General features: G+C 37.8%; 1 protein-coding gene across 4 annotated transcripts in view; it reads right to left on the minus strand.

Moving 5' to 3' along the window:
- Positions 1–16764, minus strand: part of ERBIN (erbb2 interacting protein) — an 86623-nt gene that overhangs the window by 53196 nt on the left and 16663 nt on the right. For all 4 annotated transcript variants that reach the window (XM_026670556.2, XM_087958359.1, XM_026670558.2 and 1 more), the window contains exons 2-3: positions 4266–4322; positions 3488–3685 (exon numbers count right to left, since the gene is read on the minus strand). In XM_026670556.2, coding sequence (XP_026526341.2) covers positions 3488–3676 — 189 coding nt within the window. In that variant the 5' untranslated portion in view covers positions 3677–3685; positions 4266–4322. The remainder of the gene's footprint in view (positions 1–3487; positions 3686–4265; positions 4323–16764) is intronic.

Consider the following 16764-nt stretch of genomic DNA (forward strand, 5'->3'; position numbering starts at 1 on the left):
TTTATAATCCTTTCTTTCTCTTCTACTATTTCTTAAATTTTCTTAATTTCTTTCTTATTTTCTGTTTCTTTTCTAATAATACCTGAATTGTTTTATCTTCATAAAAATGTCTTCAATAAGCTTTAATTTAAAAGTAATTATCAGTTTCCTCTAAGAAATGCAACTACAAAACTATTACATGCTCAAGTACTTTGAGACAATCCAGGAAATGTTTCCTCAGGAGCAGAAAGTTACTAGTCTGATGGCACTACTGTGCTTCCGGTCTGGTGGCACTACTCTCTCATGCAAACATTACCACTCCCTGCCATCCACCCACTCAATCCCTCAGCCAGCTCAAATGAAGCCACATCACCAGAAATCACGAAGTGTGTTGTCAGCCAGACAGGTACAAGTTTCTTGTCCATGTCCTTGGCTTCATAAACTGAAACAGTGTGTATCCTATAAAACAGAATATAGTAACCTGTTTTCCCATTCTGTAGGCCAACAAGTGCCTTATCAGAAAAAGATATTATTAGTGGTACAAAAGCTGTACCTCTGAAAAAGGGAAACTTGGGAGGAGAAAGTATAAACCTGCTACAAAACTCTGTGCATGTAAAAGCATACAATTGGACATTTTAATGAAAAACAACTTGGGATGAAGAAAATCAGACAGGGACAGGAGTATCGAAAATCTACTTCATTATATTTAGGGCACTGACCCAACTTAATATCAATCATCGTTCTGTAGTATATGAGGCTTTATTTGCTGGGATGGTGCAGAGGGAAAAGGTGTAGCAGTCAGCTGTTCATTGTGAAATATCTGTTTCAAGTGCTTATCTAATAGTATTTGTTTAGCTTTTGGATTTTGAGGATGCAGACAGAATGTCTGAGTGACAGAAGCTGTTTTTCAACATTACACTTTTTGCTGGTTCAGTCAGTGAAAAATGTTTCTTTGCGTGTGATGATATCGCAATATCACTGTGATTAGAATGGTACTGATTATATGGATCTGTTTTATTCAGATTTTGTCTTGAATATTGGGAAAGATTACCATGGTCATCTTGGTAAATTATCTAATTTTTATTTTTTTAATGTTATCAACCAAAATAACTTACAGATGTAGAGTGACACAAAGCACCTAAAAGCCATGGTGGCGCAGTGGTTAGAATGCAGTACTGCAGGTTACTTCTGCTGACTGGTGGCTGCCAGCAGTTCGATTCTCACCGGCTCAAGGTTGACTCAGCCTTCCATCCTTCCAAGGTCGGTAAAATGAGGACGCAGATTCTTGGGGGCAATATGCTGACATTGTAAACTGCTTAGAGAGGGTTCTAAAGCACTGTGGAGCAGTATATAAGTGCTATTGCTATTTTAAAAAAGGAGTGCTTCACAAAAGATGCCAGTTTGAGTGAAGCACCTTTTGTGAAAACATGAAAACTGTTTGAAGGCCCGCTTGACTGCCTCAAAAGGCTATTCCTGGGTATTTTTGTGCATATATGCAAATGCTTCACTTTATTAGTCATTGTGGTGAAAATATCATGTAGAAAATTAACAACAGTCTCCAGTGACACTATGCATGCCTGTCAGCATATAATCTGCTTTAATGTTTTAACGATGGTACTTTCTTCACATTAACAAGTTTTCTGAACTGTTCCTTCCTAAGGCGGGGTTGAGATCAATATATTACAAAGGTTATGTTCTATTCTACTGTGCTGTGTTTGAAAAACAGAACACTATTCAATAAAACTATTTTATTTTGACCTTTATTATTTAGCATCTACAGAAAGCCACTGGGAAGGAATTATCTGAAGCTCTGGAGAGAACAGTGCTAATATACTTCACCTAGGAGTATGCAAAACATATTGCTTGGATTCTAAACCTTATCAACAATCCATGTTCAAGGGGGTCATTTACTAATAGTTTTAAAACTGATTCTTCTGAAAATGGAAGCAATCTATTGCCTAGAATACTACAAACTGTTTTCTGCTCCACAAAATCTATTGTGTCAGCCACTCACAATACTAGAACAATAATCAGTAAGTAAACAACTATGGTTCATTTCAACAAAGGTGACATGCATGTGGACAGAACCTTTCCTGACATACAAACATTATAAAACTACTAGAAAATGGACGTTGGTAGAAGTTACCGTGAATGCCCTTTCTATCTATGCTGCGAGAGAGCCCAGGATGGGTTGATTCCTTCCTATGACGTCACTGAGTCTGTGACGTCATAGGATATAAAAGCCAGCCCCCGGGAGAGACCCCAGCTTTGGCAAAAGTACCTGACAGACTGAAAGATGTCTCTAAAAGCCCAAAATAAATTCAGAAATATGTCTTACCCTCTCCGGACGAATCAAGGGAGGGGCTGGGCTCCCCAGGTTTGAGGCCTGGAGGGAAGGGGAGGAGCATAGGGCACAGAAGCCTGTTGGAAATAAGGCCCAGATCTGCTTAGATCCTGAGGATCTGATTGTACTGCAAGAGCCTCAGGAGACCAGGATGGAGGATGGAAAGGCTCATAGATAACTTCTCCTCCCCTGGGAGGGCTTGGTTGGGGCCCACGAGTATCACCTGAAACATGCTGTAGTTGCACTCCCTTCTGTTGAATAGTTCTGTTGAACTGCCTCTCTAGAGCTACATGTCTGCGCTTCTCTGCCCTCAAGTCAACCTGAGTTGCCTTCTTAGGGGCTAGAGCCTTTGCTTTGATTTTAGCAGTCACCTCCCTCTGGACTGATTGGGTGTGTTGCCTACGTCTTTTTCTCTTATTGGGCTTAAGAGACTGTTCCACTGGGGGGGGGGAAGCTCTGCCTGAGCCTTATCTTGCTCCATTTGTAGAATAAAAGCTTGCGTTGGAAAGAAGCTGTTTAGAATTTTTTCTATTAAGCCCCTTAGGGTATAAATGGCCTCCGGGCTTACAAAATGGCCGCTCACCTCGTGGTGGAAGGCTTGAATCCAAGATGGCCACTGACTACAGGAAACAGGCTCCAAGATCGAAGAATCGCTCCTTAGGCTATACAGAGCCCCAAGCGAAGTCAGCAACCAGCCACACGATCAGCTGGCTTGTGCTCTTATCAGTTTGCCGATAGTTTTTACGATCACTCCAAACCCCAGGCGTGGGGGAGGTCTACAGACGCTGCCCAGCTTGCCTGCACAGAGCTCTGTAATGCTGCTCCCAACGTTGTAGGAAAGAGAATCCTGCTCTCCTGGAAGAGCAGCTGCCCTGGGAGCTACTGAAGATCGCTGGTGAGTGCTATCTAACAGAACGCTTTCAGAGACAAAGCTACTGACTGAAAGGAGCTGAGTCAAAAGCTGGGGTCTCTCCCAGGGGCTGGCTTTTATATCTTAGTACAGACTCAGCTAAATGACATCATAGGAAGGAGTCAACCCATCCTGGGCTCTTGATGCAGCATGGAGGAGAATTTACTCTACCTACTTCTGTACACAAAGCATGTATGTGAGGATTCACTGTTATTCACTTACATAATGAAATGCAATATGAGAATGCAACATACCTTTGGAAGCTCTTCAATTTGATTAGCATCTAAATAGAGTTCTTCCAATGTCTTTTCAAAAGTAAAAATTTCCTTAGGAACCTGCTCCAGGCTGCAATGTGAGTAATCAAGTGTAGTCACAGTTTCTTCTTCTCCACGCAAGCAACGGCATGGGACCAATCGCACAAACAAGCTCCGTTTTGTTGTCATTTTCAGGCACTATTGTGAGAAAACAAAGTACTCTAAAAATAGTAACAAGCCTAGGAAGTTGCATAAAATATTGCCACATATTTACAGATATTAATTGTTTATAAATTAAAGATACTAAGTACTTAATTCAAAGCACATACAAAGTTTTTAATGTTATGTTCATGTATCTTCTTGAATTAGAATTATCTCTAAACAGAAGTATTAGCCTCTTTATACTAATAAATCCTCCCAAAAAAATATGAAAGCCATTTATGTAACTATCTTTTTTTAACTTGAACAAAAACTAAGAACTTATAGAAGGTGAACTGATCAAATTTGCAGATGACACCAAACTGGGGGAAATAGCCAACGCTTTGAAAAGATCAACAGAAAATACCGTAATAGTTGTAGCTCATGGTTGAACTGTGGGGTTTCTTAGTGCTTTCTGACTTGATTGTTTTCATGCAGATGTTTCATTATCAAACTAGGTTACATCATCAGTGCTAGTAAACAGTGGGCTTTGCTCTCATTTATTTATTTCAATAAAAAAGCCCAACTAAACTATTGCTTGTTAAATAATTCAATGGGATATCCATGCAGTCATGCTTACCACTGGATTATGATTTTCTCCCTGTTGCTTCTTCCCTGAGCTTTCAAAACCAACATTCTGTGAAAGGGGAAACAATAACTTTGGTCAAAACTATAACTGCATACAATATTCTACAATCTTCCGTTTATTTTTTTGCTAATACTTCCTCTTTTCAGAAATATAAACAAAAATAAGCTATAGAATATAGATCAAGCATCAAAGTGCAGTAACAATTTTAAAAGACATTAGGATATGTACAATAGAAGAAAATCTATAAAAAACCCAAAATACAGTCATTTGCTACCAAATTAAGGTGTTTCACAAAAAGGAAGCTAAAGTTCAGTTCAGCACTTGGGCTGCTTCCCAACTTCAAACAGCAGTTGTAGATAATATTTCATTAAATAGTACAATTTGCTGGTACAATTCAGAATCATTAGTTCCATCAATTATGGCAAACTATCCTGAGACAGCACAGCAGGCCCAAACCATGATATTGGAACATTTCCCATATAAAGTTCTTATGCTACTATGCGGAGTTGACCTTTTGCCAAACAAATTGCTTTTAATTCAAGGGAAAAAAATTATATTGGTAATATCTATCCACAAAATTTTTTTTCAATAGCCTTCTGGCTTATCCATATGGACTTCTGGAAACCGTAGATTGGCAATAATGTTCTTTGTAGAGATTGCTAGCTTTCTCTTTGCAACCAAACTACTGCTGTTTAGTGTTCTCCCAATGGTGGCATCATGGACACATTCGCCAAGGGCTTTGCATAGCTTTATGTTGTGCATCAGTTACACCCATTCCTATATTTGGGGGGGGGGGGCTCTGCTCACAATCATTCACCTCCAGATTGGACTAATTACTATAATATGAACTACATGGGGCTGCCTTGAAGAACTTGTGGAAGCTTCAGTTGATACAGAAAGCAATAATGTGGGTAGTTACGTCTGCTTCTAAAACAACACGTGTCATATCTTTGCTCCACAAGATGCATTGGTTGCCAGTTTGCTTCCACATCCAATTCAAGTTGTGAGTTTAATCTTTTCAGCCCATCATGGCATGGATCAGATTATCTGAGGGGCTACCTTTACCCAATTACATCTACCAGCCCCATTAGATCTGACAGAGAGGGCATTCTTTGAATCCCATCTGCTAGGGACTTATAGTTGGCAGGTCCCAGAAAGTGGGCTTTCTCTGCCTTGGTACCCACCTTCTGGAATACTTTCTTTCACAAAGGTCCCTGTTAATGTTCTGTAAGTCTGTTAAAATCTGGTTATGTCATTTGGCTTGGGATCCCAGAAGAGGTGTGATATTCAAAGATAGCTCCATCATTGTGCTTAATTTATTCTCTCCTGTACCTAGTGGTTTATATTTTAATAATCTTTCATTTTATTAATAATTGTTTATGTGTGTGTTTTACTAATTGCCATACACCACTCAGTCACTTCTTGTGAGATAGGTGGCCATATAAATTTCATACATAAATAAAAATGCAAGAGCAGCTTTCAGTTCCTTTCATTGGTGGGATTTATACAATCAGCCTGAAAGTTATTCATGGAGTCCAAAGTTTTTTTAAATTGTTTTGTAACATTTCCCAACTTGGGAACATCAATAATTTTTGCTGGAGGACCTAAAAAATATCCTTTGAGCTATGATACACTTCCACATACCATGTTTGTAAGATGAGATTTTAAAGATGAATAACCAAAATTCTATTCTTTTTTTATAAGGCAGAATCTTGTACATTCATATCCGATTATCATGTTAGCGATACATGATTTTAATTTCCCCGTCAAATCAACTGATAATCCTAGAAGCTTAAATTCATTTGCCACACAAAAATATTTAGCTTAGAATCATTTTCCTCAATAAATGAACAATTATAACATTTTTGACCCATTTGTTAAATTGGGGCTGGTTTTAGGATAATGTTTATGCAGAAATGTTGAAATACAAAGGAGTTCACAAATTTTTAAGCAGCACTGTATATAACTGGTTTTACATGAAATACACTCTTATAGCATATTAAAAACACCACCAAAACCCAGAACGTTTCCAAAAGTTGCTGATAGCATCATTTTTAAAAATTCAAAATTAAATGTTATGGATTTAGTATCATATAAAGGGGATGCCGTGGCTCAGTGGATAAGACGCTGAGCTTGTCGATCAGAAAGGTTGGCAGTTCAACGGTTCGAATCCCTAGCACCATGTAATGGAGGGAGGTCCCATTACTTGTCCCAGCTTCTGCCAACCTAACAGTTCAAAAGCATGTAAAAATGCAAGTAGAAAAATAGGGACCACTTTGGTGGGAAGGTAACAGCATTCCATGCGTCTTCGGCGTTTAGTCATGCCAGCCACAATGACCACGGAGACATCTTTGGACAGCCCTGGCTCTTCGGCTTTGAAACGGAGATGAGTACCATCCCTTAGAGCCAGAAACAAGTAGTACGTATGTGCAAGGGGAACCTTTCTTTACCTTTACCTATCATATAAAAATGTAGTTCTGAGAACACTGCAACTTGTTTTACAGTGACAGTGGAAAGTAAACGTTACTGACCGCTATCAGACCTACTTGTACTGTAATAAGACACAGGTAAGGTTGCACACTAAATTCTTAAATTCAAAGCTTGTAGGCAACAGATGACAGCTTTTGTTTTTCCCTTGCAACCAACTGCAGAACAGTTATTTAGGGATCTTCCCTCAAAATACATCCTGACGCCCTTCATATCCTTCTGCATTATTTTTAAAATGCTTTCAAATTCACTGCTTACTCATTGCATTGAGTATCCCATAACTACTTCCCTTCTGCTTTTTTTAAAAAAAAGGTTGACTCCATTTGTTTTATACTTAGCATTATTTTAACGCTTCAATATAAATTCACCAAGGGAACCTCCTTCCACTCAAGATGATCCCCATAGAATATAAAACTTTTTTATATATAACCTATTGTGTCTTGAGATCTGTAATTAGAATAATTGTTCTGCCTGTAGTTAAAAGGGGAGGGGAATCACCACTTGGCCCAGGCAGACAGGAGTGCATTGTGGTATCGGGCGGCTTTTCTACCACTTTCTCACAAGCCAGCCCTTTAACTTCATGTTCCTGGCAAAGGCCATTAGCTGATAATTGTATCTGCTTCCTGAACATAGAACTTAAAAATAATTTACTCTGCCTCACTGGGTTGCTTAAAAGCCTTTGGGCAGAGGACATCCCACTTTTCTTTATTTATTTTAATGCATAGAGGGATTCTATAACACTTTTACAGCGAAAGGCACCTGGCTCTTTTGCCTATGAAATGAATAGCATTTTCCTTTCATGTCAACATAGACACTCTTTCTAAGCACTTCGATTCTAAAATTAATTTACTGTTCCATTTGAAGCACTGCTATATACTAAACATTGTTCAATTATTGTTGAATTCAATTATTCCATAAAATCAAATCCATTTATTGCAGCCATGGGGCCAATATATAGGTAGTCCTCAACTTATGACTGGTTGTGGAACTTTCAGTTATGATGTACTTTTAAAAAGCTCCTTCCTAAGAGTGATGGCTGCCACACACATAACACACACACACACACACACACACACACACGCACACAGTCATTTGATTGTGTTTCAGGTATTTGGAAACTGGCACCCTTTTGCAACCAATTGTGGTGTTTGTGGTCACATGATGACATTTTTTTGTCAGTTTACAACGTTTTCTACCAGTTCCTGGCAAAAAATGCCCATTCAGAATTCAACTTAATGACTAGCTTCTCACTTTATGACAGTCATAAAAGAAGTCCAATCACATGTTGTCTGAACTTACAAATGCAATGACTTACAGCCAAATTACGCTTCTAATGTGCAGTAGCATGTGTCAGGCTCTTTTAGGCAGGCTTAATCTGAAAATAAAAGCCACATAAATTTCTGGAAAGATTTTTATTGCCCGTTAAGTTAATGTAGCAGAACCTTAAAAGCCTGTTAAATTCTCCCACTCAACTTCTATCCAGTGTAATGGAGATAGAGTTGCTCTGAATTCCTTTTCTTATGCTTCTCCCACGTCTGGGCTGAAGTACATGTAATTCTTGCTTTGGGACCATTCATTTAGTGAGCATTCAACATTACAACATGCTGAATGAAGAGATGGTCATTCCTTGAAGTTGCAGCTGTCACAGCATCCCCTCAGTCACATGATCCCAATATGGTCACCCAGTTTGGCTATTTACGACATTCACTGCCAGTAAAGTCATTGGGAAAGCTGGCAAAAGTGACAGGTCACAGTCAGGTGACATCACATTTAATGTGCTTTCTTTAACACATGAGCCAGAACTGCTATTGCAAATCTCATGTTTTGTTTTACGGCCATATCATTTAGCAACCAATCCCAACTGCAGTCATTAACTGGGGACTACCTTTATCTCTTTTGGAATGATCCCTCTATATTTCCAGGGTCTGTTACACATTACATTATAGCACTAATATTCCCCCTAGCATAACTCAGGTTTAAAAAAACTGTACCAATTCTACGGCACTGCTAAAAAAAATTTGGAGAAATCACCCTCAAAGTAAAAACCCATCAGAAAACACATACAGCACAATTTGACAGTTAAAAGCAAAAGAGGAGAGAGGAACAAATATTGTAGTGTTATACACTTTCTTACATTTATGAATGATCAGGCCAGTATATTCAAATGTCACAATTTTTAATATGAAAAACTTATTGAAGTACTCTTCAACGAAATTGTGTTGCTAGCTAAACAATGAATCAGGTTTTTTCATTCTAAATTGAACATTACATTTTTAATAAAATGTTCTACAGGTTTAGAAAATGAAACATATAACACATTCACCACAAGTTTAATTTCTCCTATTACCTTCCCTCTTACAATACTACAGAACTGAAAAAGATGCCAAAAAGGTCATCAAATCACTGAAGCTGCAACAGCAACTTTATAAAACCAAGGACATTAAAAAAAATTAGTCAAAAAAAGAGAGTATAATGATGGAGAGCAAAATCCTGAACCGTATGAAAAGTTTTTCTTCCACTCTAACAATGTTAAAGGAATATTAAATGTGGGAATCTTCAGATAGAAGAGGAAGCATTTCTTTAAACATTGTAGACAGCCCTGCACTAGATTTAAAGATGAAACCCAATTTAGATATTTTTAAAAGGCAATAGGACTAATTCATGGAGAAATAGGTTGTCAGAATTCAAGACATAAATATCTTACCTTCAGAAGCTTTATTCATATTCAGGAATTACATAATTACCTAAGCTAATAGATTTCACAATAATAGGTAGTTAATGGCAGACAAATGGAAGCCATATATGAACAAAATGTTACGGTGCAGAATAGTGAAATCAAGTTTTCAGTGCTTAGAGTTTGAATCTGAAGTCTTTTCCTCACACCTTCTCTAGTTAACAGACCCTTGGCCGTTCTTTTACCAGGATTGAGATTATAATGCATCTACACTTGCACAGTGATTCTATTCTACCAGTGCTGTTTACAAGCTTCATTCCTTATCTGAAATGTCAACGTATAACATTGATGGCTTTTTATTGTACCCTCAATGACAAGCATGGTAAATGACAGGCAGGATGGCGTAAATACAAGTTGAAGCAGTGGAAGGTTTATTACCTTCTGCAGAAATTGTAAATTTCTGAGGACGTCAAGTTGATCATTGCATTACAGAAAATGCTGAACTAGGTAGGTCTTTAGAGAACAAAGTGTAGTGGTTAAAGCAGATAGGAATGAATCAAGCAAGTTTATAAGATGCCAATAACTTCTGAATAGTATTATGTTGCTATTGTCGTTGTTGAAGGTAGAAGCTATAACAAAGTAATTCCAGCAACTGCGATATTCAAGACTAAGTGAAGTACATATACACAGATACCAAAACAAAATATGAAATCTCTTTGGTTCTTCTTTCTCCTCCACCTCTCCCCCACGTGAATGCACGGCATAAACTCAAAGACCAGCTGGCCGGTGGGAGGTGCACGCACACATGCACGGCAAAGCTGAGCTGGGGCGATGGCTCGTATGCACAGAGAGAGGCACACAAGCCATAGGTTCACCATTACGGACATAGACTATACTATTGTTCCAGTGTATAGCAACGTTCTGACTTCTACATACAACAGAACAACTAAGCCAAAGAAGAAAAATAATAACTGAAATGTTGCTAATTTTATAATAGTTGGATTATCATGAAATAAAAAAATAGGGATCATATAAATCCACCAAGAGTATGCTTTCTGGGTATAAGTAACAAAAGTATTTTTCTCCCCAAATTAAATTGTATTCAATGCTAAGGCTGAAAAAATTGGATTAACTGAAGAAAAATATTTTCATTAATTTTGTAATAAACATATTATTTTATGCCCTTATCTTTTCGCACTTTTAAGGCGAATTTTCAAAACTTCAGTTCCCTTTAGAACGATTTTAGAATGATTTTTTTCCAAATTCTAAAAACAGTACATTCAAAATTATTAACTGAAAAAACATAATTAACTGCTATTTGTAGATCTTTATACAGGTAGTCGTCAAGAAATAACAGGCCACTTAACAATGGTTCCAAGTTACGACCAACACCCCAAAACCATTTATGACCATGTTTCAAAGTTACGACAGCTGCAGTGTCCCCCTGGTCATTTGCCTTATAAGAGACCATGGAGATGCTGCAGCACCCCTGCTTCTCTTCCCCCCATCCCATGCCTCCTAGAAGCAGCCACCGTTTTCAGTGCCCCCACAATTTTTTGAAGAAACGGTGGCTGCTTTCTGAACTTTTTGCAGCAATCAGCTGGCCTTTGGGTGACTGCAAAACTCTCCTGCCTCATGCCTGGCTTTGGGAAACCAGCCCTAAGCAGTCAGATGGACAGCTATGATGGCCTGAAGGAAGGGTGGGACACCTTGAGAGATTGTAAACGGGTCGCTTTGTTCCTGCGCTAGGCCTGCCGCGATCTTCCCAATCCCTGACCTCCATTTAACAACCTGCGCATTTATTTAACGAATGCACAGTGGAGAGCAGGGATAGCTGGTCGTTACTTGAGGCAGTTCATTTAACCTTGTCCCGATTTCCAACCCGGGTTGTAACTTGAAGTATTCGCTGTGCAGAAGAGAATGAAAGATTACATTGTGTAGGGATTCATTAACACCCTCAGTATCAGGCCAGGTTTTTGTCAAATTTAAAGCAGCTGGCAGGAAATAAGACTAGCTCCATACCCATGCTTCGCTACGAAACTATGTGGTCTTAGTTTTTGGGAAAGAAAATAAGGGGGGGATTCTGCCTCTGCCTACCAGCATCCATCGGTATTCATCTGTCTAGCATCCTGTCAGAGTGTGAGTGTTGAGGGCTGTTTGGAAACTGAAACAGTATTTGCTGTGTGAGCAAGAAGGAGACCACAAGGAGCCTGGGCGTGGCTTAGCTCAACTGTTCTGTACTAAAGCTGCTTGATGCTGTGAAACTGAAACTGAAACTCCTCTCCTCTGCTTGTGTTTTGCATTTGGAACAGATTTCTTTTCAGGTGGGGAGGGGGAGTACAACTTCTTAGCATCAGAGCGTGTTAATAATAATATACAAAATACTAATACTCTGATGGTCATTTCAAAAAATCCTGTCTTAGTGAGCATTTGGAAGTCAAGAGTAACATACGTGCTAAATTTCAAGTTTGTAGGCTTTATGGTTCTGGAGATTTTGTGATGATGTGTGAGTGGTATTTTGTAGATAGATAGATTAGATTAGATTAGATTAGATTAGATTAGATTAGATTAGATTAGATTAGATAGATTAGATAGATAGATAGATTAGATAGATTAGATTAGATTAGATTAGATTAGATTAGATTAGATTAGATTAGATTAGATAGATTAGATAGATAGATAGATAGATAGATAGATAGATAGGTAGATAGATAGACAGACAGACAGACAGATAGATAGACAGACAGATAGATAGATAGAGTTTCTATGCCTCAGTGACATGGAAGCCACATTGTATTGTTTAAATGCAAAGGGATAGATTACTCAGAAAGTGTGGATTTGATTTAAATCAATTTAAATCAGTGTTTGCCAACTGGTGGGCTGTGAGAAAATTTTGGTGGGCCACAGAGAAATCTCACCCCCAGAGCACCCCCCCCCAAAGCAATTAATCCAGGCTGCGCAGAAACAGAAGGCTGCTCAGCCCACATGGCCCACGGGAACCCTCCCCACCCACTCACTCCTTACCCGGTAAACTTGTCTGCTTAGTTGCTATTTTTCCTTTTTCCGACCATCATCTGTTCTGCTGTGCCAGGAGATTTAGATTAGCTAGGAAGCAGGAAATGGTTGGATTTCTTGCTTTCTAGCTAAGCACAGCCGAACCTCCCTTAGGACTGAAGGCTTGCTTGCAAGCAAATTCAGTGCAGACTCACGGCAAGCAAATTTGAGAGACTGAGCTAGCCGATGGCAGATAGATAGATCACTGAATGATTCTGTGAGCAACTCAATCTTCCTGCTTTGCCTGATTTTGGATAAAGGTTGCTTTTTTATAAAAAAAATTCAATATTTACATTTGTGGGGTGTTGTGAGTTAATTTTGTGAGTTTGCTTGCAAGCAAATTTTATGTAACAGATTGAGCTAGCCAATGGCAGATAGATAGTTTCTGAATGAATCTGTGATTCTGTGAGCAACTCAGTCTGCCTGCCTGCCTTGCCTGATTTTGGGTAAAAGTTGCTTTTTTATAAAAAAAATTCAATATTTACATAAATTTATAGTATTTACATACAAGCCATGCCCAGCCAGTCACATGACCACCAAGCCACACCCACAAATTAGGCCACAAACACAGAACCAGTTAGTGGTCCCTGGGATCTAAAATTATGAGTTTGGTGGTCCCTGAGATCCAAAAGGTTGGCGATCCCTGATTTAAGTCACAATTTAAATCAATTAAATTAAAGCGGCTCCTCCTTTGATCCACTGTTGACTCGCCAACAGTCTCATTCACTTCAATGGGACGGCTGGTGACACAGCAGTGACAGAACAATGTGTGGGACGTGGCAGGCAGCAAGTGAGTGACAGGCGCTGCCATGATGGATCTGAAATGACAGGTGGTCTTTAATATTACTGTATTTTTTGCACTATAAGATGCTCCCGACCATAAGAGGTACGTAGTTTTTGGGGAGAAAAAAAAAATCTGCCTCTTCCTCCCAGCAATTTGCCTCCTTGCAGCAAACAGTCTGGTCAGCTTCAACACAGCCTGATTTAGCACGAGCAGCTGATTTGCAGTTGGATCGGCCTCCCAGAATACCACAGATCAGCTGTTCCAGGCTGCGGGAATCGCCGCCTCCACGCACCCCATTTTCGGCCTCCGCATGCCCCATTTTCAGCCTCCGCACATCCCATTTTTGGCCTATTCCAGCTGCTGCCGCCTAACACTGCTTGGCAGTGGTGATCCCCGTTGACTAGAACAGGCCAAAAATGGGGTGCGTGGAGGCAGTTATAGGTGGCAGCGATCCCCACAGCCTGGAAAAGCTGATCGGCGGTATTCCGAGAGGCCGATCCAACCGCCAATCAGCTGCTCGTGTTAAATCAGGCTATTTGCTGTGAGGAAGGCAAATTGCTGGGAGGCAGTGGCCGAAGGGTGGGGGCTGGCTGGTGGGTGGGGCTTCGGCAACATTCGCTCTATAAAATGCATTGACATTTCCACCCACTTTAGGGGTGGGAAAGTGCATTTTTTTTAAAAAAAAAAACAAGTTTTATTAATTTTTAAAACACACAAATTATCATTATTCATTACATGTTTAAACCTTTTTTCATTGTCAATTTAACAAGTCAGATAAATTATAATTCTATTTTAAACCATTTCCATACAACATACCAAAACCTCTTATTCAATTTCTCTTTACTTCTCTTTACTCTTATTCAATATCATTATTATTATTTCATCTGTTTCTTTCTGACTTAGTTACCATTATTCTCATTCTATATTTCTACAAGTTTTAACTAATTCTCCCCCAAAAAAAGACATATACACACAACACACAAAACATAAAAAAAAATCTTTTTGGAAAGTAACTTGGACCCAGGTGTCTCTCTCTTCATGGACTTCAATTATATTCATGCTCATCTTACATATCATTACTTATTTTATTTACCATTCTAAGCCTTCTATATTAACTTCCCCACATATTTCACACTTCTTACTTCTATCTTAATTAATCATCTTAATTTGAATCATTATATTTATATCTTTTGTCCATTTTTTTATCATCCCTTTGTCTCATTCCTTATAAAAAAAAAGAAAATAAGTTTCTCCTGAAATCATTAATCAGAGTATGATGCCTTTCTATCTCCCCCCTAAGTTAATCAAATTAATCTTTAAAATAATATCTAATACCCAATCCGATTTTGCTTGGTACATTCTATCTAACTAATACATCCAACATAATTAAGTACATAATTAGACAATAAATCCAAATATTAAAAAAAGATACTATAATAAAAATTTTATAACATCAATACCATAGTCTTATTAAACTCTTTAATTAAAACAATATTCTAAACCTCCCCTATTATTAAGTTTTAAAGCCAATCATTTTTAAACATTTTAACATTTTAATCTCTTATCAACTCTTAAATCATTACAATACTACCATCTCATCTTATGTACCTTGCAAAATCTTTTTTTTTAAAAAAAAAATTATACTTTATCCATTATCCAAAAAAAATTTCTTTTTTTCATTTAATTTCAAAACATTGTAGCTTTTTATTGTGCAAAGAATACAGTATTTTTATAAGCTGCTTAGGTTTCACTTTCATTTTTACTGCTTGCCCTTCCTCCTCACACTTAAGAGCTTGATGGTACAGATGCATTTCTCTTCAAACTATCATAGAGTTTTTAGTGTACATAGATTTGCAAAACAATGGGATAAAGGAATATTCCTGAACTTTGTTTTATGATTTATCTCATGGTTACTGTCAAATTGTGTGAATGCATCAATGCAGTGCATGTTATCTCAGCTTGCAGAGCTGGGATTCAAAAATGTAAATATTGCCTCATGCTGCATAATTAAATTCCATTTCGTGCTGAACAAACTAAATTATTAACGTATCTTAAATAGAAAAGTATCTTTAGATTTTTATTCCAAAAGCATGTTATTAAAATAAATTTGATAAAAATAAAAAAATCCAATTTAAATTTTTAAAAATCCAATTATTTTATTTATTTTTTAATCGATGTTTATTCACCCTGCTCTGAAAGCTGACACTATTTATGCAGGCATTTAGTTACCTTTCCGTTCTTGCCTATACCAATCTCATTCTCCTGGCCATACATTGAAAAATCATGTAAGTTGATTTCCAATTTAAAAAGAATGTTTAGATCAGATAATCTCTATTTTTAATGTATTATAATTAAGCAGATATCTGTGTCTGCTATATATATATATTCCATCTAGGATATTTAAAAGTTACTAGCAATGAGAAAACTTTTAAGCTTCTCTTAGATATAATGCCAGAAATAATTCCTAGGTGAAATCATAGTTTTCCCTGTTACCAGCCTGATGAATCATGCAACCTCCCCAAAAATGTTTTTTTTTTAAAAAAAAACCTGCTTACCCTTTCCATTTAAAAAATATAATACCAAGAACTATTAACTCTATGCTTTTCTTTTTTAAATGTTCAGGCTCACAAAACAGGATGTGGTTCCCTTGACTGAAAAAACTATTACTAAGAAAAAATATAGGTTTTTTTTATTTTTTTGCTTACTTTATATTACCGAAAACAATTCTATTGAATTCCCAGTTTCAAGCAGCAGACACATGACCTTAAATTTGTTTTATATTTATAGACATCCTTGCCCAGGTGATTTATACCTTTTGGGTTAATTTCAATGAAAGACTGCCATTTGCCCAAAGCCATCCTTTGGCAGCCAAGTAAAAATTTAAACCTGACTAAGGTGCTGAAAATATATTAAAAATGTAATCATGATTATTGTTAAAACCTCCTGACCTAATATCTTGCCTCCCAAATGTCTTTCAACCATGCTGTTTTGGAGTTCCTTATGGTTCTTCCGTTTGTAGATTCTTGGCCTAGTCCACTGACCTAGTCAGATGTAATTGAGAAAATAAGAAAAAATGAGTTTCCTTATCAGAGGAAAATGACATACCGATTTTATAAAATTAAAACAACTTTTCAAACAATGTGCATAAAGTTAAAAATTCTATGTGAGATCATCCAACACCGTGGACTGAGGTGATACTCAGCTTTACATTTCTGTTCCTGGTGATCCAAGCGATGTTGTGGCTGCCCTTTCTCAATGCCTGGAGGCTATATGGTTCTGGATGGGCAACAACAGGTTTCAGTGGAACCCAGGCAAGATGGTGGATGCAAGTTGACCTCAGAATCCAGTTGTTTATCATCATTCTGTCTGGGGTTGCACCAATGGTGGTATTCAATTTTTTTTACTAGTGGTTCTGTGGGTATGCATGGCTTGGTGGGCGTGGCAGGGACAGAATACTGTAAAATCCCCATTTCCACCCCACTCCAGGGGAA

The sequence above is a fragment of the Notechis scutatus genome, chromosome 2 (genome assembly GCF_049901735.1).
Source record: "Notechis scutatus isolate UNSWTSFEM ecotype Mainland chromosome 2, rNotScu1.2, whole genome shotgun sequence".
Lineage (NCBI taxonomy): Eukaryota > Metazoa > Chordata > Lepidosauria > Squamata > Elapidae > Notechis > Notechis scutatus.